This window comes from Lepidochelys kempii, chromosome 6 (genome assembly GCF_965140265.1).
Source record: "Lepidochelys kempii isolate rLepKem1 chromosome 6, rLepKem1.hap2, whole genome shotgun sequence".
Taxonomy (NCBI): domain Eukaryota; kingdom Metazoa; phylum Chordata; order Testudines; family Cheloniidae; genus Lepidochelys; species Lepidochelys kempii.
The window spans coordinates 28077321-28104072 of NC_133261.1; the positions used below are offsets into that span (position 1 = coordinate 28077321).

At 39.7% G+C, this 26752-nt stretch overlaps 1 protein-coding gene across 3 annotated transcripts in view; it reads left to right on the forward strand.

Annotated features, from left to right (window-relative positions):
• The window catches only part of KCNQ1 (potassium voltage-gated channel subfamily Q member 1), a 539828-nt gene that overhangs the window by 156746 nt on the left and 356330 nt on the right, over positions 1–26752 (forward strand). The window contains exons 7-12 of one of the 3 annotated variants that reach the window (XM_073347264.1): positions 12437–12547; positions 14482–14577; positions 15700–15828; positions 20012–20150; positions 21635–21661; positions 24668–24733. In XM_073347264.1, coding sequence (XP_073203365.1) covers positions 12437–12547; positions 14482–14577; positions 15700–15828; positions 20012–20150; positions 21635–21661; positions 24668–24733 — 568 coding nt within the window. The remainder of the gene's footprint in view (positions 1–12436; positions 12548–14481; positions 14578–15699; positions 15829–20011; positions 20151–21634; positions 21662–24667; positions 24734–26752) is intronic. The other 2 variants (XM_073347265.1, XM_073347266.1) reach the window with 2 other exon arrangements.

Consider the following 26752-nt stretch of genomic DNA (forward strand, 5'->3'; position numbering starts at 1 on the left):
TGTATTGATGAGCATGTCAACTGCAGGTCTCCTGCTGCTGAAGTGTATCCCTCTCATGAGTATCCGTGAAGTGTATCCCTCTCATGAGTCCACCAATTTATTATGCTACTTAGGCAGCTATTGCAAACTTTATAGCTTTTTCTCTTCCTGTCCACCAAGGCTACAACCTCTTCTAGGATCAGAAAACTTGCCATTCAGCACAAGGAAGTGGCAATTTGGCAAGTAATTTTTTTCAGGGCTTTCCTGACAATAAAGCATGTTTTTCTCCTCCTTCAGTGCCAGGTTCACATGACACTTAAATTAACACTTAAATTAACAGTGTCAGATGCAGCGACATCTCAATACATTCACCTTGATCTTAGCAATGAAAGTTGTACCTCTGCCAGGCATGACTGGTTCGCTAAAATTAGAGTAAAGCTTTTCTTAGCTGGAATGAGACCAATAAGCTTATAAAAATGTCGGCAGGCCTTGCTTTAGGGAATAAGATGATCAGCTGTGGGAGTAATACATACTGCTTCTCCCCCATCACCCTGATTATAACAAAGTTATGTATTTGGTACATTTCATAATGGGGAAATTCTTCTGCTGAAACCCCCATCAAAGTGCAGGACGTTGCTGGAGATATGGTTCTAGATTAGATGAATTCCCCAGTCCAAGTATTTTAATTTAACATATACTATTTCAATACCCTACTTAATCTCTAGTTGGAGAATGCTATAGTAATCTAGATTAGTTTTGGTAGAAATAAGGATAACAGTCAAGAGGTCTTAATCAAAGAGGAACAGTTGTAATTGCCTGGCCAGCCATATATGAAAAATACATCAGAGACCCCTGGCTGCTGACCAGTATGGCAAAGTAAAGCACAGGCATAGTCCTTGCATAATTGATAAGGACACTTCCCTTTTTCCCACTCCTCTGGATGCTTCCACCTACTTGTATGATGCATACATCTGCTTCCATATAGTCAACACTGAATTGCAGTCTTTCATCCCAGGCCCTGTCCCAGCGAGGCAAGGGACTGGAAAAAGAATAAAATTATAAAAGCTGGGTCTGATGGGTAGGGCATGCAAAGGAGATGAGTCACATCACCATACTGATGTCTACAACCCAGCGGAAGGACGATCCAACAGAGAGGAAAGATTGTCCAGTGGAAAAGTGGTCCCAGGCACGATCCCAAGCACTATCTATAGTTTTATGTGATCTCAGTAGCTATGCATCCTTGTTTTAAAACCAATAAAGGCAATGAAAGAAAAATATATGTTAAATACATTTTATAGACACCTGGTTCAGGTTAATTGTTAGGAGGTAATTGCTGGGCACAGTATCGGTACAGGCTTAGGGCTTATCTATTTAAACACTTAGTTCACAGCGAGCTGGTATGTAAACCTGCCCCATACTAATCTGCTGCGCATTGTGTCCATGTGAAGCTCCCTAATGTGCTTTAATCTACTCCCGTTTCAAAGTGGGGTGGATTCCAGCTGGCAATGCTTGCTGTGAACTAAGCGTTCACCTAGGCAAGCCCGTAGTTCCATGGCCTGGTTGGGGGAAAAAACAAGACCGAGAGGGATCTGGGAAACCTGGTTTCCATCACTGTGTTCTTGATGCCTTCAATAAAAAAAAACCTATGGAGTCAGGATGATGATCAGGGAGGCTGATGAAGAGAGATGATAGTTTGAGCATGTGAGGCCAGATTTCCAAGTGCTCAGCACACAGTAGCTCCAGCTGGGACACTCACAGCCAGTTTTTCAAAGCAGTTCAGTACCCCACCTTCTGAGCTCCTTTGAAAATTTGACCCCATCTATTTAAAACAGGGCAGCACTTCCCCTGCATGAGAGAAGCATTCACAATCGGTGTTTCTCATGAGCCAATAGTCTTTGCTTTGGCTAGCCATCAAGGATCTGGGTCATCTCCCACGTAGTTGTCACCTTTTTGAACACATGCAAATACAACGCTGGTGCACTTGAGAAGACTCTTCATGGCAAGTGCTGGGTAAGAGGTGCTCTGGTTTTATCACAGCCAGGATTTTTTTCCTTTTGACAAAAATAAGGAAAGAATGCACAATGTTGCTATTTTAGGGTGAATACTTTTCATTGGGCCTTCTGCTGAAAAACCTTCCTCAATTTGAATTTATTTTAGCATTTCATACTGTACCTGTTAGTCTGTGGCCTCCCTAGAGCAGCCTGAAGGTAATGTCCAGTATTATATAAAATTTTTGTGTCAGTTCAGCTTTGGAGGCAAGCAGATGCCGTTTAAGTTACCTTCTGCCAATTAACTTACGTTCTGACAGAAAAGTACTGTCATTTATGTATTACCAATGATTTATTATCTACATATAAAATACAAATACTGTGATCTAGAACAAAGAGAAAAATGGAGGAGGAGGGGGAAATCTAAACTATTGTGGCTAAGCTATTGTTCCTATCCCGATTTGTAATCTTGAAGATTTAATATATGGCTTCAAGAAAATGCCGAAAAAAATGTTCTCACAAATCTCACTTTCAGGAAACCTGTTTGTGTATTTCTTCCTTAGCCATTAAACTGAACCCAGCCTGGGGCAGATTTAGGGAGCTCTGCTTTTCATATCTGTTCCATGATACAGTATTTCCATCTCCCACATCTGAGCAAACCTCCTTCAGGGAAACCATGATGTAGATTGCCTTGGCTACCCCCTCTGATCATGAACACTATTTGCCCTGATCGACTACTGAACATACTTCTGCATGGATAATACAGTGCACCGATTCCTTTGAACTGCATTCTTAACGATTGTCTGCCAGGGGTCTCATTTAGTTGCAAAACGATTTCTGTCCTTTCTGTAAAATTCTTAGATATCTGCCTGCCTACTGTCTTCCTCTACACTGAGGGCCCAGTTCAGCATAACCATGTAAGTAATACCATCTGTTTAGCCATACGCATAAGCATTTGCTTAAATTCCATTGAAAGTCAGTTGGACTTAAGCACTCGCTTAAGTGCTTTTGCTAAACTAGGGTGGGAATTCCTTGCAGACTTAACTTTAAGCCATGCATAAAAGGTTTGCTGAATCAGGGCATAAGGTCTTCACAGATCAAGTTGGTTTCATCCATTTTAGTCATTTAATGGCAGGTGCACATACATTTTGGAACATTGCTTCACAAAAGGGAGCCTACATCATTTGGGGGCCTTCTTAAATACAATCTTAAAATCCAGAGTAGACTGTAACTTGAGTTCACTTTTGGACATGTAAGGAAAAACAAGTCCGTTTGTTATTTGCAGACTGTACTAAGGGGGGAGACTGGGCTCACCTCCACCCCCTTCTAATCTTCTCTGGGTGTTGTAGGTTCTTTGAGCATGAGTTTAGATTTCAAAATGCTGCTTCCTTGGGATTTATGCATCTTGTCTCTGAACTTTGATTTTATGGGCAGTTCAAGTGGCCTTTAATCCTCACTTGGTAAAGACCTGTGGTGTGGGATTGGTTTTCTCTGTTTCTTTCAAAATTCTTGCGAGCAAAATATCGATAAAGGAACTTTTGTATGTAATGAGCATCACCTTTCTTCCAAGATCTTTGCAATTGTGTTAAAAAGATACCAAAGAGCTAGAAGACAATTCTGGCTAGTAACATTCAAATAGTTTTTAGAAACTGATCTTCCATTTCAATGAAAAATAAAGAAATGCTTTATAACTAGAAATTGATCACCTTTTAGGCCAGATTTTAAACTGTCATAACTTCATAGACTTCAGCTGAGCCAAGACAATTTATATAAATTGAGTATCTGGATGTACATGGTTAGCTTTTCCAATTGAATGAACTGTTTTTACAAGGTGCTATGTAGGGTCTAGATGTTTGTACTAGGTTGAAATGAACCACATTGCATTTTCAGTGTGACCTAGCTAGAATTCTAACAGGGCTGCTTTAATATATTTCACAAGCAGGTCCCTGAATTCTAGGCATGGCTCCCGTACCCCTTCTGCAAGGCATTTGACTTGGTGCCATTTTGATTAAAAACTAGAATGATATAAAATTAACTTGTCCCATAGATTAAAAGCTGGCTAACTCATAGGTCTCAAAATATAACTGTAAACGTGAAATCACCAATGAGCGGGTTCTAATGGGGTCTGGTAGGGTTCAATCTTTGGCTCTCTTATTTAACGTTTTTATCAATGCCCTGGAAGAAAACAAATTCATCACTGATAAAGTTTCCAGGTGATACAAAAATTGGGAGAATGGTAAATAATGAAGAGGGCATTTCACTGATACAAAGTGATCTGAATCACTTGGTACACTGGGCACAAGCACGTGCTATGCATTTTAATAGGGCTAAATGTAAATGTATCCCTCTAGAAACAAAAAATGTAGGCTGTATATGTTTGGGTGCTCTATCCTGAGAAGCAGTGACTCTGAAAAAAGCTTTGAGGATTGTGGTGGATAATCAGCTGAACATGAGTTCCCAGTGTGATGCACTGGCCGAAAGGACTAATGCAATCATAACCTTGAATAGCAGTAGAGAGGTTATTTTATCTCTTTGTCACTGGTAAGACTGCTACTGGGATACCATGTCCAATTCTGGCTCCCACAATTCATGAAGGATGTTGATAAATTGGAGAGGGTTCAGAGAAGAGCCACAAGAATGGTTAAAGGATTAGAAAAAATGCTTTATACTGATAGATTCAAGGAGATCAGTCTATTTAGCTTAACAACGTGAAGGTTAAGGGGTGACTAGATTGCAGTCTGTAAATATCTACATGGGGAACAAATATTTAATAATGGGCTCTTCAGTCTAGTAGAGAAAAGGTATGATACGATCCAGTGACTGGAAGCTGATGCGAGACAAATACAGGCTGGAAATGAAGTGTATATTTTCAACAATGAGGGTAATTAACCATTGAAACAATTTACCAAGTGTTGTAGTGGATTCTCCATCAGAGACCATTTTTAAATCAAGAATGGACGTTTTTTTAAAAGATCTACTCTAGGAATTATTTTGGAGAAGTTCTGTGACCTGTGTTATACAGATCAGATTAGTTGATCACAATGTTTGCCTTCGGCCTTGGGAATCCATGAATCCATGACTATATGATACTTGACTATCTTGCATAAATAAAACTGCCCTTTTCTCTTGTTTCTCTTAACTCTGAGTCATTTATATAGTGCCTTTTCTTTTCACTATAAATATTATTACATCATTAAGTATAGTAAAGTAAAAATATGGAATGGAAGAAATTATCTGTAGAATTTTCCCCACACCCTTCACAAACTATTATCAGAATCTCTTCATATGTAGGTTTCAGAGTAGCAGCCATATTGGTCTGTATCCGCAAAAAGAAAAGGAGGACTTGTGGCACCTTAGAGACTAACAAATTCATATGTAGCAAACTTTTTCTCAAACTTTTCCTTTGATCGTGCAGATGAGATTTAGAAGATACTACTCGGATTGGCTGCTTTACTTTCTGTTTATGGGTCATGCCAGTAGAACCATGCCAGAGAGAGATTAAATGCAGTTATTCACAGGTCTTTCATGTAGAAACTGGGCTTTGCACAAAATCATCAAAGTTAGGTAATAGAAACTCTCTGTTACTTGTAGATTTCAAGAATCATGTGCTCAAATTCAACACTGGAGAATTCAAATCCAGTATATGGTGCTAGCTGTTGACTTTGTGCATATACGCTGATTAATGGTGGTCAGCAGATATCCACTGTTTCCCATTTATTTGATTAGTAACTGTGGGTTGGCATGCTGCAGTCTCTCAAACAATGAAAGTGGATATCTGTGTACTATTAAAATCTAAACAAGTAACAATGGATTAATTATCCGGCTTGGATACAAAGCTGCCTGTATTCCCTGTGGGTTTTACTGCCTGTGTGTGTGCACAGCCATAAGATCATTTGTGTGTGTGTGTATTAGAATCAAGCCATTTACTTCTGAATAAAAATAATCGTAACACTGCAAGCAATAAATCATCAATGCATTTTTGCAAAATTTTCTTTTAAAGAATATGGATTTATAAATCTGAAACCTGCTGGGAGGTTTTAAAATCTTTGTTAAGATTAATTTCCTTTAGTTTAGTCACCCTATATTCTGGGGGGGAGGGGGAACAAACAAAAAAAATACCCTGAATCTTTCCTCACATCATTATTAATACAGTACAATGAAACTTACTTTTCTGTGATGTCTTTCATTACAAATAATAAGGAAAAAAATCAGGTCTCTCTCAAGCTCTGTGACTGTTGAAGGTAAGGTGGTGAAACCTTGTACCAGCCTCTCTTTCACAGTGCAGAGAAAATAACTTTGGTGCATGCACAGACAAGCCCAAAGCTTTTATCTAGTTTCCAGCATGCAAACTCTAGCATACCTCTTTGTGCTGCCAGATCTCCCAAGCTAAGTAGTTTCAGACTTGGTCGCTATTTGGATAGGAGACCTACAAACAACAGCTAGGTTTTGTATGAAGTGATGTAGATAATTGATAAGGTGACACACTTTCCTCTGAGTCAGCTCTGAATTCATGCCAAGTTTGATGTTAGGGGACACTGAGGCGCTGTCTTTTGGAAGAAACATAAAATCAGACTGATGAAATTAAGTTATTGTTTGAACAGAGATTTTTGCTTATTTGCTTGCCTGCAGATTAGAGAGTTAGAACCAGTTTGCTGCGAAATTTAAAATGGGATGCGTGAATCTCTGTACTTATAATTAAGCCATAGACTTCTTCAGTTCCACAACTACATTCAAAAATATTTTTATTTGTTTTGTGATGGGATTTTTAAATTAGGACTTTATAAAATGGTCAATGGCTTTATCGTTCAGCCTTTGATCCAGTTCATGATCAAAGGATCTTGTGATCATCTTAATGAAAGTCACATAATTCATGTATCAGAGTAGCAACCGTGTTAGTCTGTATTTGCAAAAAGAACAGGAGTACTTGTGGCACCTTAGAGACTAACAAATTTATTTGAGCATAAGCTTTCGTGGGCTAAAACCCACTTCATCGGATGCATGCAGTGGAAAATAACAGTAGGAAGATATATAGATATATATATATATACACAAAGAGAACTTGAAACAATGGGTGTTATCATACACACTATAACGAGAGTGATCAGTTAAGGTGAGCTATTACTTATTTTCTTTGTTGGGCCTGTCCTGGAGTGGGTGACTTCTGGGTACTTTTCTGGCTCTGTCAATCTATTTCTTCTCTTCAGCAGGTGGGTATTGTAGTTGTAAGAACGCTTGATAGAGATCTTGTAGGTGTTTGTCTCTGTCTGAGGGGTTGGAGCAAATGCGGTTGTATCGCAGAGCTTGGCTGTAGAGAATGGATCGTGTGGTGTGGTCTGGATGAAAGCTGGAGGCATGTAGGTCAGAACAGCGGCCAGTAGGTTTCCAGTATAGGGTGGTGTTTATGTGACTATCGCTTATTAGCACTGTAGTGTCCAGGAAGTGGATCTCTTGTGTGGACTGGTCCAGGCTGAGGTTGATGGTGGGATGGAAATTCATGTAGACCATTTGATATTTTGGAACTGCTACACAGATCGCTGACGATCAGCTATGCTGGGTTATAGATCTGCTGAGTCTGGAGAATTTTTTTTCTTCATGATATCTGCTGAGTTGGGATAAAACCCCTGATTTTCATCAGAGATTACTTAATCAAGCCTAGGTGAAAGGCCTAGCAAGGAATGCCAACTTTCTAATTGCACAAACCCAAACACCCTTGCCATGCCCCTGTACCTCCCCTTCTCTGAGGCCCTGCCCCTCGCTCTCCCCCACCCTCACTCACTTTCACTGGGATGGGGCAGGGGGTTGGGGTGAGGGTGCCCGCTCTGGGCTGAGAGGTGGGGCTGAGGGGCTTGGAGTGTGGGAGAGGGATCCAGGCTGGGGCAGGGGGTTGGGGTTCAGGCTATGGGAGGGAGTTTGGATGTGGGAGGGGGCTCAGGGCTGGAGGTGAGGGCTCTGCCTGCGGGTGCGGGATTTGGGGTGGGCCAGGGATGAGGGGTTTGGGGTACAGGAGGAGGCTCCGGGCTGAGGCCAAGAGGTTTGGAGTGAGGGAGGGGGTGCAGAAAGGAGTGTGGGCTCTGGCAGGGGGTTTGGGTGCTGGAGGGGGCTCAGGGCTAGGACAGGAGGTTGGGGTGCAGGAGAGGGTGGGGGCAGTGTGAAGAGATCCCCTGGCCACCCCTGCACCTAGGAGCCAGAGGGACATGCCCGTCACTTCCGGGAGCTGTGCGGAGCCAGGGGATGCAGGGAGCCTGCCTTAGCCCCGCTGTGCCACCAACCGGACTTTTAGCAGCCTAATATCTCCCTGATTGCTTTCAATAGCCACTGGGAGATCGACGCCGATTGCAGTAGACTACCAGCCAATCCAGGAGGGTTGGCAACCCTACTTATAACTCTGATGGGAAGTACCTTATTCATGGAACTTCACTACAAGATGAGCTGCTAGGGAGAGGCATGACCATGAAAAGTGGCAACAGGAGCTGATTCAGTGTCCTTTCCTGTACCACCACAGTGATAGCAGCCTTGTCTCAATTCTGAGATTACTCCATGAATGTTAGCTTCATTTTGGCTCTGAGTCCCACACTGTTTTCCAAAGGGTGATGATGGCAGACTGATTTGTGTTCCTGAGGGATAGACTAGAAAAAGTCTACAATTAACTTGTTTTGTACCTATTAAAATTACTTTGATGCATTTCTTACCTGAGGATTTTTCTCTGAGACTGCAAATGTGCTTGAAACACTTTTTAATGAAGAGAAGAATTATCTGTTTATACATCCTTGCTCAAAGAAAGACACTTTAGTCAGTGTTTTAACATTGACCAGTTCCTCTCGTTAGCATATGTCCTTAATACTGGCTTTAACCAATTGGATATTAGGAACTTATCAACTGAACTTAACTAAATAAGTCTTTCCTGTGAAGCAATGTAATTATGCCTGTGATAAAGCCATATCCTCAGGCCCTAAGTTAGCAGCAGAGCAGGTCTCAGTCGTTCTACCTATAACAGTGCTGTAAAACTAACAAGCTGACAGTTATTAAAACATTGCCTTCACTTTTAGTATCATATTACAATACCAATTTTGAGTGAACAAAGTATAATTCACACACTACCAGGAGGTGGATATAAATATTTTCTGCAGTTGAAAAATGTGCTCATTTGTATTTTTACCATGAGTTTTTAAAAACAAAAAGATACACTTGAAATATCTAGAAGAGTATACTTTGCCTTACACGCAAACCAAGCCTGATTCCCATAGTTGATTTCAACAAAGTTTGAGTGCTCAGCAAGAGGAGCTAGAGTGCTCAGAACTTTTTAAAATCAAGTAATTTATGCTTAGTATAATTTTCATTCTAGCATTTTTATATATTAATACAGTACAATGTAATAATTATGCAGATACTACTCTGAACTTTGTTTAACTGTGTAATGTTGGACAGTTAGAGGGTTACGCTAACATCTTTAACTCTCTGTACCCATTTATTCCATCAAAATTAACACAACAGCATCTAACCTGCTTGGGTCCTTTTGAAAATCTCACTGAGACCCTATCTGCATTATTAAGCAACTAAATACTTTTGAAAATCTGGCACAAGTTCCTTGCCCATCTTTGCTGTTACTCCTGTTACAAGACAGGAGTAACCTGATGAATGCATAACAGCAATGTCATTAATTCAAGATCAGGTTCCCCTGAGTTCTGTCCAGCACACCACCTTTTACCTTGCATTTATTAATACACCTTGCATTGTTCAGGGATAACCCCTTAATGTATTTTTGCAGAGGTGGGAACAAGTTTGGAAATATGCTACATTTCTGTTTAGTTAAATATTGGGTATTTTGTGGGTTTTTATAAATTTTTTTAAAATAAGTATATTTTAGGGATTGTGTAGTTGTGACCTGCAGTGAATCTGAAGCATAAGTGAGTTGCTAAATGCTCATTTCTATAATGCATCTTTTACCTAGGTAAAAACATTAAGAAATTGCATTCTCAGGTGTTTCATAATTCAGTTCATAATTGAATTCATTTTGGGGAGCAAATATGATCGTTGGCATAAAATACAGTTAATAGCTGGCAACCACTGACACAAAAATACAGCACATTTCCATTTGGAGTTTATTACTTATCATTATTTGTCTTAAAGATAACAGGACAGACAAAGGATGGGAGGGGAAGCAAGGCAGGGGGAGGTGAAGTGACTTGTTGAAGGTCATTGCCCAAGTTAATGGTATAGCTTGGATTAGGACCCACATCCCCAGTTTTCCAGTCCAGTGACATATCATGAGAACATGTAGCCTACAGATAAAAGTAGCCGACAGAATGCCAAATATCCAAACTTGGAAGTGGTTTGTGACCTGCGAGAATTTTAATTGCTCTTGGAGGCTGAATTTACACCTACTGCACTGTTGTTGTTGTATTAGATACCATTATTTCTGCAGCGCACAGGAGAAAGCCTTGACTTCCTGTAAACAATGACTTGGTGCAGACTTAATAAGCCTCACTATGCTACATCAGTATTGTGGTAATCTTCACATCAGTGTTGTGAAAACCTAACTTCCAGGTGTTTCCTCTGTGTGGCGTGTTGTTTGTAGTTAGTACTGATGTACTAAGTGAATTAGGCTGCGTTTTAGGGATTTGTTGCTGTGCAGAAATCACTCCAGTTTGGCCCTTGCTGCTTACATCAATACTATGTGCTAATAAATCTCACAATTACCTCGTATGGTATTGTACAAATTCACTGCATGTGTCCTTAGCATGAGCCATGAAGTAGTCTTAGCAGATATCTCCTGCATGTAAATAAAATCAGCAGTTCAGTCTTGAGCAGAACTGGGCTGGCAGTGTTTCCTGAAGGAAGAGCAAGCCCATGGCCCAGCAATTTCATGTACTGTAAAGTTTTCCAAGTCATGAAGACTTAAATTAATGCTTGTACTTTGCAACATGTTAACATGTACTTTGTTGTAATTCAATTTCCTGTACCTTTTCATTCTTCTGTGAATGAGGAAGCAGGCACAGAGAGGTAAATTGACTTCCCTAAGATCACACAGATAGTGGGAAAGATGGGAGTAGATCCAATGTCTAATGACTTCCAGTTGCTTTCTCTGCCCAAAATAAGGGGTCTTCCTGTCTAAAAATATATAATAAATAGCAATGTCATTTTACAATGCCGAAACATAGTCTCCCTTAGAGGTTAAGAAATCTGAGCATCAAACATCCCAGTTTCTCAAGGGTGGAGGGATAGCTCAGTGGGTTGAGTATTGGCCTGCTAAACCCAGGGTTGTGAGTTCAATCCTTGAAGGGGTCATTTAGGGATCGGGGGGAAAAATTGGGGGTTGGTCCTGCTTTGAGCAGGGGGTTAGACTAGATGATCTCCTGAGGTCCCTTCCAACCCTGATATTCTATGATTCAACCAGGTTGATATCACAACCACCATAGGTTGGAATGACCATCTGAATCTTTCAGGGCACTCCACTGCTTCTATATACAACTCTGTTAGTATATATTAAAATAAGAACCCGTGACTGAGGACAAGTTTATTGAGAGATCCTGTCAAAGCCTAATGAAAATATTAGAAGCAGTTTAGAACCCAATCCTGCAACTTGTTGCATGTGGATAGACAGCTGCAGCCTCATGAAGCCCTATTGTTTTGCATATCCTGTGTGTGACAAGCCCCAGGATTATGACCTTAATTTGAAAATATGCTTTATTTAAGAGTACCAAATATTAGTTTCAAATATTTATAACCCTGAAAAATGCCCTAGACAGGTTTTATATAAACACCTAGATAGAAAAAAATTAGTACATTTGGTTGAAGAAATGGAGGAAAAAAATGCTATTGGAAGTTACAGTGTTGGAAGTGTTTCTGTACTATTGTCTGTCCAAGCTGACTGGGTTTTTCCATTCAAACTTTTCGTGGGCATTATCTTTTTATAGACTTTTTTCCCCAAAACAAGAATTTTCACAAATGAAAAGCTTCAATTTGGAAAAATCCTACAATGTGTGACTAAGCTAATCCATTAAACATGGCAATGCAACCTTTCTTCCCCTTCCCCCAAAAAACAAAACAAAAAGCCTTGAAAATGAAAAAATGAAAACAACTCCCCCGAAACAGCAAACACACACCAAAAAATAGCAGAGAGAGTGAGAGAAGAAAAAACTGAAGAACAGACTAAATTCTCATCAAATTTCCATCCATATTTTTTTAAATGAAAATTTTCAAATGAAACCAAAATAGTTTTGCAGAAATTTTCATTTTTTAAAGAAGGGTACTTTCTTACATTTTTTGTGTGTGTGGAAAAACTTTTGATCAGAGCTACAATTTAATGGCAACATAGTATAGTTCTTAATGTAAATAAATGCTTTGTGCAAAAAATAGACTTGTGCATAATTTTGTACCTCTGATTGTAACCAACTGGCTATGCATGTCAAAAAAATGAATGAAGGCTATGTTAATATTTTTTTTAATGCCATATGTACTTCTTTTTACAGGTGACTGTTACAACTATTGGTTATGGGGATAAGGTACCTCAGACATGGATAGGAAAGACCATTGCATCTTGTTTTTCCGTGTTTGCTATCTCATTTTTTGCCCTTCCTGCGGTAGGTTCTCTTGTGGGTTTTTTTCTGACAGTTTGTTCTTAAATGAATTAATGGACCATTAAATGAATTAAAGGACCTTAAATGAATTAAAGGACCATTGCATCTTTTATGAATAATATCTTCAGCTTGCCAACATTTTTTTTAAAATATCAAAAGTAGCTAAAAAGAATTTTTATGCTTCCTTATCAATTTTATATAGTGTTCTATTTACTGCAGTCTACATTTGCTAGAGTTCTCTTCTAAACAGTTTTTTTAGCCTGAAAATGAAAGTTTAAATGAGAATACCTTTCTCTTCAGGTTTTAGAGGTGTACAATACATTGAATTCACATGGTAATCATTTTTGTGAGTGCACTAATGCTGATGTTTTAGTTTTGTAAAGCCCCAGTACATCATAAGCACTTCAGCATGTGCTTAAGTGTCATTGAAGTCAATGGGTTTAAATACTCTGCTGAATAGGGATGAATTTAAGCATGTGCTTTGCTGAATCACGAAATTTAAACCTTTATTAGAATATACATAGAAGTGTCTTAACAGGTATAAACTTGCATTATTTTTGTCTGTTCTTTTCCATTCTTACCTTCACCCCCCTTTCTACTACTGAGAAATGACCTTTGATAAATAAATGACTTGTAAAGCTATTTCTTTGATCTTGATTTTTTTCTGAATTTAATGTCTTCAGGGATGTTTTTAAAGTAATTATTCTGACGTCTTTATCTCCACGAACATGCTTATAACTTGCCTGTCAGTTTTTCCAGTTAGTTGTAGCTGTAAAATAAACTTATTTTCAGTGTTGTTTTGATACAAAGAAGAAATAATTAATCTGTTTTTTGCATAGGACAACTAACAAAAGTTAGGTGTTGTCCTCCCGGTAATAATAATTGGTTCATAATAAGCATTTTATGCGTCTACCTTGTCCTAAGAGTGTGGTCAAAAAGAAATACTAATGCAGCTAAACACAACTGGAATGGGTCTTTGGGTCTAGTGCAAACCCTTAATAATTCCAAAACTAAATGTAGCATGGGTCACTTGTTTAATCGTCATTGCCTCTGTGACCTCTGTTAAATGAATTTCAGAGAGAACAAAATGCATTTCCTATTAATTTCTAACTGGAACATTTGATGAGCGGCAGAGTTCAGTACAGTAAAGCCAAGGTAGCCAGCTGCCCTGTTGTCTTACATTGGCTTAATTAGAACCCACTATTCTCTAGTGGTGTAGTTCCAGGTGTAACAGTGGTAGAGGCCATAGTGTAAACAGGTCTCAGTTGTATTTACCACTGTGTTGATAAACCTGACATTAAATGTCTCCACAGAGGAGGTGATAACTAAACAAGTGAACTGGACTATGCTTACTTTTGGAATGGTTTACTAGACCTCATATATTAATTGCTCTTGAGTCGGGTCAGATGACATGGCGGTAAACTCACCTGAGTCCTGAAAACACTTCAGCGTCCACCGTTGCTACCACTGGTGGAGAATCATAGGCCCCAATTTCCCTACAATAGACGCCTCCAAAGAGGCTTGCTTATGACTTAATAATACATGGACTTTTCATCACACTGAAGGGGTAGGCAAATCAGGGTAAAAACACGCTTTCAGATTTGACTCTTCATCTGCACAAGGATTTATGTGGTTTTCAGACTGTGTAATACCATCTACACTTATTCTCTAGAGGGTTGATCCAAAGCTGAAAGATTCCCATTGACTTGTATGGGCTTTGGATCAGGCCACAAAAGAACTATCATTTTAAGTTCCAAGAAGAAATACTAACCGAGACTGAAAATATGTCTGTTTGCATATTAAGTCATTTCCCCTAAATAATTAGCTAAGTTGTTTATGATGCTGAATAAAACTTTATTAATATGATGTAATTTGGCCAGAGTGTTGAAATATTTTTTTTTCTGAACGTTAGATCTTTATTTTCTTTTTTCCCTTAGGGAATTCTCGGTTCAGGCTTTGCCTTGAAGGTACAACAGAAACAAAGACAGAAACACTTTAACCGTCAAATCCCAGCTGCTGCGTCTCTCATTCAGGTACCTGGACTGCTATATTTTAAATGCATTAATTTTCTCCCTTTTATTTCAGGCTGTTTTTTTTTCAAAGCTGCCTGAAGGATTTGGACACCAAATTCCCATTAAAAATTAATTGGGAATCCAGATCTCCTAAGTGACTCTGAAAATCCCATCCTTAAAGGGAAAATCGTGGCCAGAGCAATTGGAACTATTCTTCACAAAAGACAGTGCAAACAGTTCAGATCAGCTGTTTTGAATTTCTTGCAGAAAAATATCCTGTGATGGTGGTTTGTTTGATACAAGAGTTGTTAGAGCTGATCACCAGTACTCTCATACATCTTGCAGCAACTACAAAGTAGAGCTCTGCAGTTCCCAAAATTTCTATCCTGCAGAAAATTTTGCATTTCAATAAAAAAACAAAATGAACAAACCAGAACCTATTACAAATCCAAACAAAAGGTCAGTTATGCAAAATTTTCCATGGGACGAACACTTTCAAAAAATTCCAATTTGGAGGAACTAAAATGGAATTTTTCAAAAATTTCTGGTCTGAGCTCTCTGGGCTCCTGGGAACCCAGCTCATCTGAGGAGCCCAGACAGCCTACCAGGTAAATTGTCATGGAGATTGGGAACTCCAGCTTACAAGAGCCTTGCCAAGTGGACTTTTGGGGAGTCAGCTTCTCAGGGAGTTGACTTCCTGGGAGGTCAGGAAGACCAGGAAGTCCCATTTTACAGATAGTGACCTGAGAAGTTAGGTGATGTGCCCAACCAAGGTCACGGAGGGAGTCCATGAAGAGCAGGGAATTCAACTGAGGTCTCTTGATCCCACCCCAGAGGGCTTCCTACCAGGCCATCCTTCCCACTTTGTGTTGTGCTGACCCTGCTTATTGCAAATAAAACACGTAGTTAAATAAAGAACATTTCTCCCCCTTTTTTGTTTATCAAGCAATTTAAAATTAGATGGACTGAATTTACTAAATGAGGATTTTCCATAATGTGAAATGATAAATTATCCTTCATTTCTGAAGGAACCTGAACACATCAATAATTTTTAATATCCTCTTTAACTTTCAGGAAAATCACATTTTAGAAGCTTTAACAATGAATCTATTGTAATAATTGTACTGCTAACGTTTATTTTAGACTGCATGGAGGTGCTATGCAGCAGAAAACCCAGACTCTTCTACGTGGAAAATATACATAAGAAAACCTGCCAAAAATTATCATTTGATGTCACCTAGTCCAAAACCAAAGAAATCAGTAATGGTATCGGTAAGTAACCCTGGTTTTCTTTCCCATTTTGGTTGTTCAGTGAATACATATGCTTGGTAGATTGATTGGAATTTGCTCATTCTCCAGAGGCTATAAATTGTATTTGTATTACAGGATATTGCTTGGTCTTAAAGTTTTGCTTTTCAAATGAACATTGGGGTTTTCCAGATAGAAACATTTATATCTGCAGTTTACTTTGCTGCAATTCACTGGTTTGATTTTGATGGACATGAGAGTTTTGAGGGACACAGCAGTGACATAACGCATTTCTATCAACCAGTAATTGAATGCAGGACACTGTGAAATAATGAGCAATGGGAAGGTAAAACAATATATTGCAATGGTAAAATACTGTGCTGCTCTCAAATATTATTCTTATAGCTCAATCTGCCCCTCTGGTAGTAACACATGTTTACATACAGTAGTATTTCATGTCACATGATTTCAAATAATATATGTTGTTATACAAACACAACTGTGTATATACAGTATAATTAAAATAAATACCTGGTAGGTAGACTGAACTGTGCTAGGCAGATAAAACTGAGTTCCACTTGATTTATATTATTTGGGTGTGTTGGATGAAACCTGAAAAAATGAGGTCCTATTTGCTTTGCCTCAAGCATGAGGATCAAATTTCCAAAGAGCCAGAGGCCCTCCTAAACTTGCATTATGCAAGCGTGCACACACCCACATTCAAGTAATTGTGTCTGCAAGTATCCATTTGTGTGTCCAGCTACGCAGTTTGCATATTTGTTCTTAAAGGCACAGGGAGGTTCCTCTTCTTAAGGAATTGCCATTAATGGTCCCAGGGTACTACTTTATAAGAATTTTGTCTTTGTGTCCTTGGCTAAAATGTCCCTTTCCCCCAACTTTGTGGAGTATGCAAGAGGCTAGTTAGCTGCATGTATCTCTCCCTCCACCCCAGAATTAGTTATACCTCAGTATTAGTCTATGTAAATGCCTTGTAAAGCACTTTAGAATATTTTGCTATGAAAGGCACTTTGCAAATATAAATTTATATTATGTATTACTTCACCCATTCCGGTTGCAGCTGTTTAACAGTACGTGGCAGAAATATGTAACAGGCTTGCCGAGGAAGTGAAAAAGAAAATTGGGCCATATCCTTACCTGGACTAGATAGGCATAGGTCAATTAATGTCAATAGAGCTATGTCTGTTTGTAGCAGTTGAGGATCTGGCCCATCGTAGCCATGAAACCGCAAGTGATTTATGTAGGCAGTATGATAATCTTGTTTTACCTTCCGAAAAATTATTTTGATTACCTTTCCTAATTTGCCTTTATCAGACCACTTTTGTCTAGTATATAATAGCTGAATTAGAAGGGTACTATGATTCTTCAGCACAGAAGCCAGTACCTGTTTATTTTAAATGTGTTATCGAATAAAGTTTGTAACATATATAACTCATTGCTGAATTAGCAGGGTTATTTTTTACTACAAGTCAGTGTTTCAGTAATTATTCCAATATGTATGATCCTAGGAATTATCCTGTTTTAAAAAAAAATCATCTTGCGAAATGAGCTAGCAATGATAATGAGAATACCAATCTAATATTTATAGTGCCTTTTCTTGAAGAACCCTAAACCACTCTGCATCCTTTTACTGTGGGAATTTTGCAAACTACATACTAGAGAGAAGCTGAAATCTCAATCTGAAATCAGAGCTCCTTCAGATTTCAAAGAGGGATTGGATTTCAGTCCTGACTTCCTGTCTTTACAGTTTTAGTTGCAGGGTAATTCTATGGTTCTGATGAAGCCAAAATCAAAAAGGTGATTTTGTGAGATTTCTTTCATTTGTGACTGAGTGAATCTAAAACCATTAGATATGAACCCCAAACCTTTATTAAACCTTAACTGCATCTGAATACTGCTTATCTCCACTAAATATATAAAAGGTGAACGCCAGTAGAAAAACTCAGATTCAGGTTTGGATTTGGTTGTGAAAGTTCAAGAAGTTTCAGATCTGATGTTCTGTTTTGGAGTTTTCTCTAATAATACATACTACACACCTATACCTACACACACACACAAATATGGAAAGTATTTAAGGTTGCAAAATCAAACACTCAAAACTCAGGAAATGCTTGAATTAAAAGTGCTTGTTCAACCTTAATTCTGCACCCTTGCAAATATGTATTATTGTATAATCTATGACCACATAATATTATTTCCATAGACCTCTGCCTGATTCAGTGCACAGGATAATGCTCAGTGAATGCAGGCAGGGTTGTGTATGAATGAAGAGGCTAAGAAGTGTAGTGTGGAGTATGAGGCTTGGCTCAACAAACGAGTTGTGAAGGGCATAGTATTCTTAACACCAGCTAGTAAAAGGAGATATGTCTACAACTCATCGTCTCCTGGCTTCTAGCCCAGTGCACCTTCCCATAGATAAAAGGGAATTTTGCTGGGAGAAAGCAATGGGAAAATTCATTTTGTCTGTGTCCTGCCTGTTTGATGGTTCTGTTCTATGTGGCACGCTGAAGAAAGACCCTGGAGAGCATGCTCAGTGTGGGTAGAAGCTTGGATGATATGATATAACAAGCCTCTGGCAAGCTCTGTTGATCAAAACAGACTGCTGGTGGAAATATTCAATATCTTGGAACTCTGCCAAATCTGAATGGATTTTTGTGCACACATCAAAAGATACCTACTTGACCTCAGGACTACCCCTTTGCTAAATTTCAAAGTTGTGCCATACACTACTAGAAGCATTAGAGTTCAATAAAATCTTATCTTGACTCTCTTTAAAAAAAAACCACAGGGGAGATGTTAGGCAATCTTCATATATAGGAATAACATCTCAGCTGAAATACAGCTGTTTCTGAAGTGAAATGTCATCACCATTTTAACAATGGAAAGTAACACAAATGTTGAGGACCATGAAGCATGTCCCCCGTGGTGTAGCATGGCACTGCAGTCAACCTGCCACAGTATCCCTCCTGAGTTTTCAGTGACTTCCTTGGATATCAGCATGGTTTCATTTGCTGAGGTGAGTTGGCCCTCCAGCTAAGTCACTCTGAATGCCCAGCTTCTGGGGCATTCAGAGTCCAAAGGAAAATGCTAATCTTCCATCATGGATCTCTGCCAGGCACACAGTAGTCTCTAACCCTTCTTTTCCCAAGCTCAACTTCCAGCCCTCCTGTGCTCTGGTTAGTCCTTTCCTCCTCCCCTTAACAACAAGGCTCATTGCACCCTCTACAATGGTGGCAGCATAGAGGGAATCCAGACCCTCCACCTTCTACAATGGGTTCCAGGCTCTGGGAGCCCTAAATAAAAGGTCTTTCTGCTCCCTGTAGCCAAGGCCTGATTTACACCTTCTGCGCTGCGAGGCAGAGCATCTTCAGCACCCCTCCTGCCTACAGCTGACCTTCGTGTTTTCCTTAAAAAAATGAAACTTTTAACCCACTTTTAACTTTTAGGCACCCCTAGAACTCCAGCGCCTCTAGGCATGTGCCTATTGTGTCTAATTGGAAATCTGGCCCTGCCTGTAGTCACAAGCTGCCCTGCTTCTTCTTCCCAGACCTCTTATCCTCCCTGGGCTCAACCTTCTTTGCCCCTAAGACAGGGTGACCACAGCCCTCCTTCCTGGGGCTGTGCTGTAACCCTTATCGACTTTCCTGGCTTACCCTCATGGGGGTTCAATTTCTGCTCCAGGGAGCCTCCCTCTGAGTCTTCCTGGACTCTAGATTCATGAGTACTGTTGCTTACTCCCTTCAACGATCCCGTGACTGCGCTCAATACAGTTGTTCTATGAGCTGAGTGTTAGTCACCTGACTAAACACCTGGCCTCCATTCCCAGCTTGCCATCTGATTCTCCCATAGAACACTTTTCCTTAAATGGCCATACATTAGAACAGGATTTTGCTGATACAGGCCCCACTGCCCTTAAAGGTGACAGACTACAGATGGGAAATGAAAGATAGTACTATAATCCAGCTGGAAGGAGAATTCAGGTGCGCAGACTGCATTTATTCATCTTAGAATTTGGCCAGGACACCAGGATTATTATCCTACTCTTGTGTACATTGTCTTGCGAGTTTTTAATGAAAACAAATGGTCAGACTCCCCTCTGTGGTTAATCTAATCAAGTAAATTTCATTATTGAGGAGGCACTCGAGTGTGTGTTCTTACAAGAGATCTAATTTGTGTTAATATTTTTTAGGTGAAGAAGAAGTTTAAGACAGAGAAGGACAATGGACCTTCTTCTCCAGATAAAATGGTAACTGTTCCACAGATCACTTATGACCACGTGATGGATGATAGGAAGTCTGACTTTAATATTGATGCATATGAAAATTCTGGTAAGAAATTCCTTTATAACATACATTAAAATACTGGGCTATGTATTAATTATACAAAGGGTCCTAGTTACGATGGTTAAAAGCGTGTATGTGTCGGAGAGGGGATTGTGGCACTACCTGCTCCCTCCCCCTTCCTTAGGAGTCCAAACAAGGATTATTTTCTGTTTGGCTTTGTCCACTGGCTAGTCTTGATGAGGCCCAGTAGCTCTCCTCATGAAAATGCTCCACTGCAGATAGGCCAAGGTTGAAGGTTTCTCCTATCTGACAGGAGAGCTAAATTCTCTGCAACTGATACCAGAGCCACCTGGTACTTAAGTCAATAGGAGGTACTATAGTTGGCCACCAACTCATCCTCCTCATCCCCCATGCAGGGGACTGGACTAGATGACCTCTTGAGGTCCCTTCCAGTCCTACAATTCTATGATCTCTTCCCAGAATAAATTCAAGTGAGCCATATTCACAGTATGCTTACACCCAAACTTTAAACAATGACCCATGGCTGCTCTTGAAATCTGGTTTGTCACTGCAAACCATGTATGCCCTCTTCCCCCTCCTGGCGTTGGTTTTGGAGTTAGAAAGCTGTTAGTTCAAGTTCATATAATGTAGTATTATAATATCATCTAACTGTTATATATAGCACTTTTCATAAATGCAGATGGTCTTCTGTGTAATTCATCAGTGTAGGTTTCTTTTGTGGGATGGAGCCATACAGAAGGAGAATGGAACCTGTTTTATAGTCCTGTTGCAATTAGAATCTTGTTGCTTTTAAAGTTACATTGTAAATTCATCAGTTATTTTACATATGATTTCTTAAAGTTACTAGCATATTCTATTAAAAGCTGTTAACTTATGTGTTTTAATTCTGGCCAAAAGAACGTTAACTGAAGCAAATGAGGTATAATTTTTAAAGGTACGTTTTACAGATCATATAGATTTTTAAGCTCTTAAATTTTTCTTCAGAAAGTTGGCTGACTTTGTTTAAATTTAATGGTCATTAAAATGAGGAGGCGATTGCAGTGTTTATTGAAACCAGGCATATTTTAGTTCAGGCAGGAAGTCTAATCTCCTCATGTAATTCTGGTGCACTACAGTCCTGATATGCATCTTTCCTGCTTTTTCATTCCTCCTGGGCTTCTCCTGAGTAGCAACTGCCACTTAAACTCTGTTGTGCCAAACACTATTGTCGTTAGCAGGTGAACAAGGATAAAGTTGACTCTGTGGATCAACCATTGAGAAATATCTTCCTGCGAAACAGCACAGTGTGAGAGCTTTATGAATGCCTACATTTGCCAAGTCCCATCTTTGAGATTTTTTGAGTCCCTAAATTTACTAAGGGGCCATATGATTTACAGGCAAATACTGGAGCCCCTTCAGTATCAACTCTTTAGCTGTCAATCAAAAGTTTTCCTCTTATTTCTTCTGACACTTATTTTCTCTCCTTTTTATCTGTGTTCTGTCCTCTCAAAACTCTTACAAGTATACAGGACAAACAGGAATGTTCAAGTGGCTTGGTAAGTTCAGGAAAATAATTTTATATACAGCATGCCAGACTTTGACAATGTAACATAGTTTGCAGTGCTCTTTATGTGTGTAGTAGCTTGCTATAATCCCTTCATTACGCAAGACACAGAGCCAGACAAAAATGTGCATTCTCACACATCTGGTCACAATCACAATTTAATTAAAAAGCAGAATATCATGATGCTCTTTCATAAAATATTTGTTTATTAAGTGGCAGACACCCTCCATTCCCTTGCATCATTCATGACCAAGTTATACGCCTTTCTAAAGATGAATAAACAACCAGCGATTGCACCCAAACCATTTCCTACAATATAATGGGGCACTGGCAGAATTTCCAGGCACAACCTCCTGTGTCATTCATACATAAATGCATGCGTGAGTGTTGCATCTATAAAAATGCACTTAGGCATTGGCGAAGATGGATGGGCTCTTAATAATTAAATAATCCACTTTATCTTTTTTACAGAAAATAGCTGCGGTCTGGATTCTTTGTCACTTTAAGTCATTTTGTCCATGTGCTTTTTCTAAGTATGCTCATGGTAGAGCTTTCTTATGAGTGTTTCCTTATAACCGTTTCAGTGAGTGATTCCGACATACTTATAGGGTTAGAGCAAGGGCTGTGCCAAACCGTCAAGGCTTTAGTGAGAGTACCGTGAGGCCCCACTTACAGTGGGGGCTGTCTCTGCAACTGTTGAAGACAATGGCGAACAGCCATTATTGACTTATTGACAAAGAATTGAGTCCAAGTACTCCAGAACTTGGATTATGCTGTCCAAAAATGTACAGGGCTGAATTCTCTACCTGGCCCATACAGAACTCAGGCACAGTGGTGATGCAGGGCCAGTGGGGAGATGACAGGGAGCTAATTGTAACTCCCTGATTTTCCTCTGCCCAGCCCTGGTGCAACTTAAAGATGTAGGGAGGATGGAGATGTATATTTAATTTGCACTCACAAAGAATCCTCATAATAGAGCCTCTCTCCCATACCTTTTCCCTCTTTATCCCAAGCTGTGCAATTCTGGTGGTCGAATAGACAGAGGAGAAGAGGAATAGGAACAGCATTGCTTTAAGTCACAAAGAGATTCCTCCAACAAGGGGAATTCTCAGAGAAGGCTCTCCAGCAAGTATAAAATCATTTTGTTTTTCCTATGCAGGCATAAAGTGAACTCAGTAGACCTGAGAATCTGGCCCCCAGTGTCTTCAAAATGGTTTTTAGGGAAAAAAGGAAGAAAGAGAGAAGAGAAGTATATATTTTGTACCTGAGTCTAGCATGGATACAATTATACACAAAAAACCCTACATTACAATAACATTAAGGTTGCAAAGTGAAGCATTCCAAAGGTAGGAAATGCCAGAATTAAGGTTGCCTGTGCAACCTTAAATCAGCCCCCTTATGTGTATGCATTGTGATGCAGTCTTTCATTACATGGTCACATACCCTTTTTCCAAGCCCAACCAGTTCCAATTCCTGCTTCTGGGCTCCTTGCCTGAGTCCTAATCTTCAACCCACACTGACTCACAGTACTAATCTCCCTGCCAGTCTCCTTGCCTGATCTTTGTCCAGCTTGTCGTCTTCCCGGTTTCCCACTCCCTGATGTCATTCTTCACCCTGTGTCCTTGGCTCCCAGTCTCTTTGCACAACCAGTCGTAGTCTGCCCCCTCCCCTCCAGTCCCCCTATGTCTTGACTCTTTTCCTACTGCATTTGAGTCATGCTGCTTCCTCTTCCACACTGCCAGGTGCCAGCAGGGGGAGCTTTGACAGCTTGGGAAAGACAGTGCTTTTAGTTCCAATGCCCAGCATTCACAGCAGCCCCTGGCAGCTACAAGATAGTCGTGCTCAGATAGTCGTGCTCAGCACCAAGCTTCAGCATGCTGAATTGTTCTGTGGGATGGTGCATGTGCAGTCCGGTCACCACGTAGGAGCAGGGAGGGAATGGAGCATGCTACGTGCAGATGGAATCTTTGGAGAATTTAGCTGCCAAACGTCTCTACTGTGTCTGTGAGCATGACTGAGATTTTGGTGGAGTCTTATCAGTTGGGCAGGTTTTCAAGGGAACAGCAAAAGACACGTCCCTAGCACTAGGAGGACATACCACGGCAAAGCATGGGAGGTACCACAGTTTCTTAACAAAACAACTGTAAGAATGGTTTGAAATATGGCAAAACAACATATTTTTTTAGCTAATCTCATTCTTGGAAACAACTGAAACATTTTGGCTGAAATTTCCCCAAGAAATTCAGCCTGAGGCAGACACCTAGTATAGGAAATTTCAGCCCAAGTGGTTAAAGTTTGGCAAGGCTATAAGCAATTGAGAGCGGGTAGTTATAATGGGAAATGCCCACCTATAATATAATTTACTAAAGAGGCAAAAAAATGACAGGAAGTTACACTATGACCTCCAAGGGCCAGATTGAGTCTGGTCCTTATTTGGTTATACAGTTGTGAGAGGTAGCGCACAAGGAGACTTATCTTGCTGGCACTTGTATGTACTGCGGAAATGTCAGGCAGAATTACCTTCCTGTGCTCAGGGGAATAGAAGGGAGGCTCCATCCCTATCCCCTGGGGGCACATGGCTCCACAAAGGGGACAAGGAGAAGGCATAGCTATGACCACACCATGCTGCAGAACAGGCTAGGTGCATGAGGGAATATTAATCTCCAGCCCACAAGAGTTCAGTAGTAGATCTTCTTCCACTGTGCATGGGGAGGTAAAGGGAGGCAGAATGCCTCCCCTTGTGGGGACTTAGTTTCAAATGATACTAAAAAGAGGCAGAAAATACTTATCAAAGCATTTTACTTATATTTAATCAATAGTAAATGAAAAGACTTGCGTTAAAACTCCTTTCCTCAGTGGTTTTCCCTTTTTAATTTTAAAGATGACAGGTGCCACACAGTCTCTGCATTAAAGACAAACATGTTGCCATCTCTCCAGCTGTCTCTTTTTTTCTCCTCCTTTCTTTCTGTCTCTTGTGTGCATCTTTGCTGTGACTCAGACCGTCAGCAATCCTGGGCATCTCTTTCCGCAGAGCAGTCGTCCTCCAGTGCTCCTCCTTCTCCAGGTAACGCTCCCATTTCAGTGATCCATCTCCTTTGCAACTGCCAGTAATTCAATCTTTGCATTGCAAAGTTTGGACTTTGCCTATTAACTCAGGTAAAATTATGTTTTTTCCTTTCTTCCCCCCCGAAATTTTGATTTTTTTTCCCCATTGGAAATTTTAATATTGAAAAATTTCAGCTGAAAACCAAAAAATGGAAATGTTACACAGAAAGCAGACACTTTTAATTTAGTTGAAAAACAGTTAAAATGAAAAAATTTTCAACCAGCCCTATAAAAGAGTAAACCTATTTCCCTGTTATATGTAAGCTGGTGGTAAAATCGTGAAACCCAAGTTGATTTCTTAAAATATCCTCTATTAGTAATATATTTTAAAACATTTTTACTACAGTACTTAGGTATCCCTATGCAAATACCAGACTGTTGGAAAAATTCCTGTATAAATCTACTGCTTGCTCCTCCAAACATTGGGACATTTAGGGTGGTGAAAAGTTGTAAATTTTCCAATTCTAATGGTTATAATGTTTTCCCTACAGCTTAGACTAAATGTTCCTTGCTGCCTCTCTTGTCTATTTTGTGCTCTTGTTAATTCATGAACATTGATTCCTTTCTTTACAAAAACATCCTCTTTCTTTTTTTACATATCTGTAGAGAGTAATATCTAATAACTGAGAGGAAGGGTGTCCAATGGTTAGAACCTAGGATTTTGAGAGACCTGGGTTTCAAGTCCCTGCTTCTCCATAGATTTTTCTATGTGACCTTGGGCAAGTCGTTTAGCCTTTCTGGGCTTCCATTCCTCATTTGTAAAATGGGGGTACCATCTATTTCACAGTGAGAATAAGTACATTAAAGATTGTGAAGTGATGAGAGATTGCCATATAATTTCCTCACATACGAAGATCAAGAGACAACCATTTATTGATTTACTCTCACATTAGGCTTGTAAGTGTCCATACCATGGGGGAGTTTGAGCAGGGGAGACAGTAATTCATGGTTTTGTTACAGATTTTTTTTTTTTTTTTTAAATTTATCTGACCTTCTCCAGAGTTCTTTGGTCTGGAATTCAGGACAGTTTTTTCACTAGATCAGGTTTGCTTCTCCCTGCTTAGAGGGAGCAGTGGTAGGGCTAGGGAGTAGAAGTAGGTGCTTCAGACCAGGACTGGCCATGACCTGTCCCTAAGTAGTTTCCAGAAAATTACAGGGGAAAGAAACAGGCAATAGCTTCACTTTAAAGCAAATATAATGCTCGTGTTACTATCTTCTTGTTACTCTCAGAAGAGAGTATATTCTTATATTTTTCAAATCAGTTGGAGCTCCTAAATTTCTTCTTTCCTTTTTCATCTGTCATTTCTGTCCCTCTCTGTCTTTAACAGAAAAGCAATAATTGTAACAATCCAACAATTGCAAATCCTCTTGCAAGCAATATCTCATGGGGGTACAGTATAATGAGTGCTTGGCAAGCACCGCATGTGGCTTTAAGTTCAATAGCATTGTCGTTAGTAATCAGAATGTGTGAAGAGTCTTTTAGACTTCTTAGGAAACTGGTGAGTTTTCATCCCCACCTGGCAGAACACTGAATGTTCAGTATTTATTTAGTAACAGCCAAAGGAGTCAGTTTAACAAAAAATATTTAAGGCCCTGTAAAGTTGTACATTTTCAGCTGGAATTCTTCTGCTCTTTTTCATAACCTTTGTCCTGAATGTGGCTGTGTTAATCCAACGGATATTACTCAGAATAAAAAGCTGATGCTCAAGTTTGCTATTATTTGCTATAGAATTCTCATTGCCTTAGTGCTAAAATTGGCCCTAGAGTAGTACTGTGGTCAAGGAATCCTGCTTTTAGGAAGCTAGTAAAACCTTGCTGTATTTTTTGAATTTTTCCAGATGTTCCCAATCTTGCTCCCATTGAAGTCATTGAAAGCAAAACCCTCACTAAGTTCATTGGGAGCAGGATTGTGCATTTGATCTACTCCTTACAAATAAAATGGTCAAAAAGTATGAGTTGATCCCTCCCTACACCACCT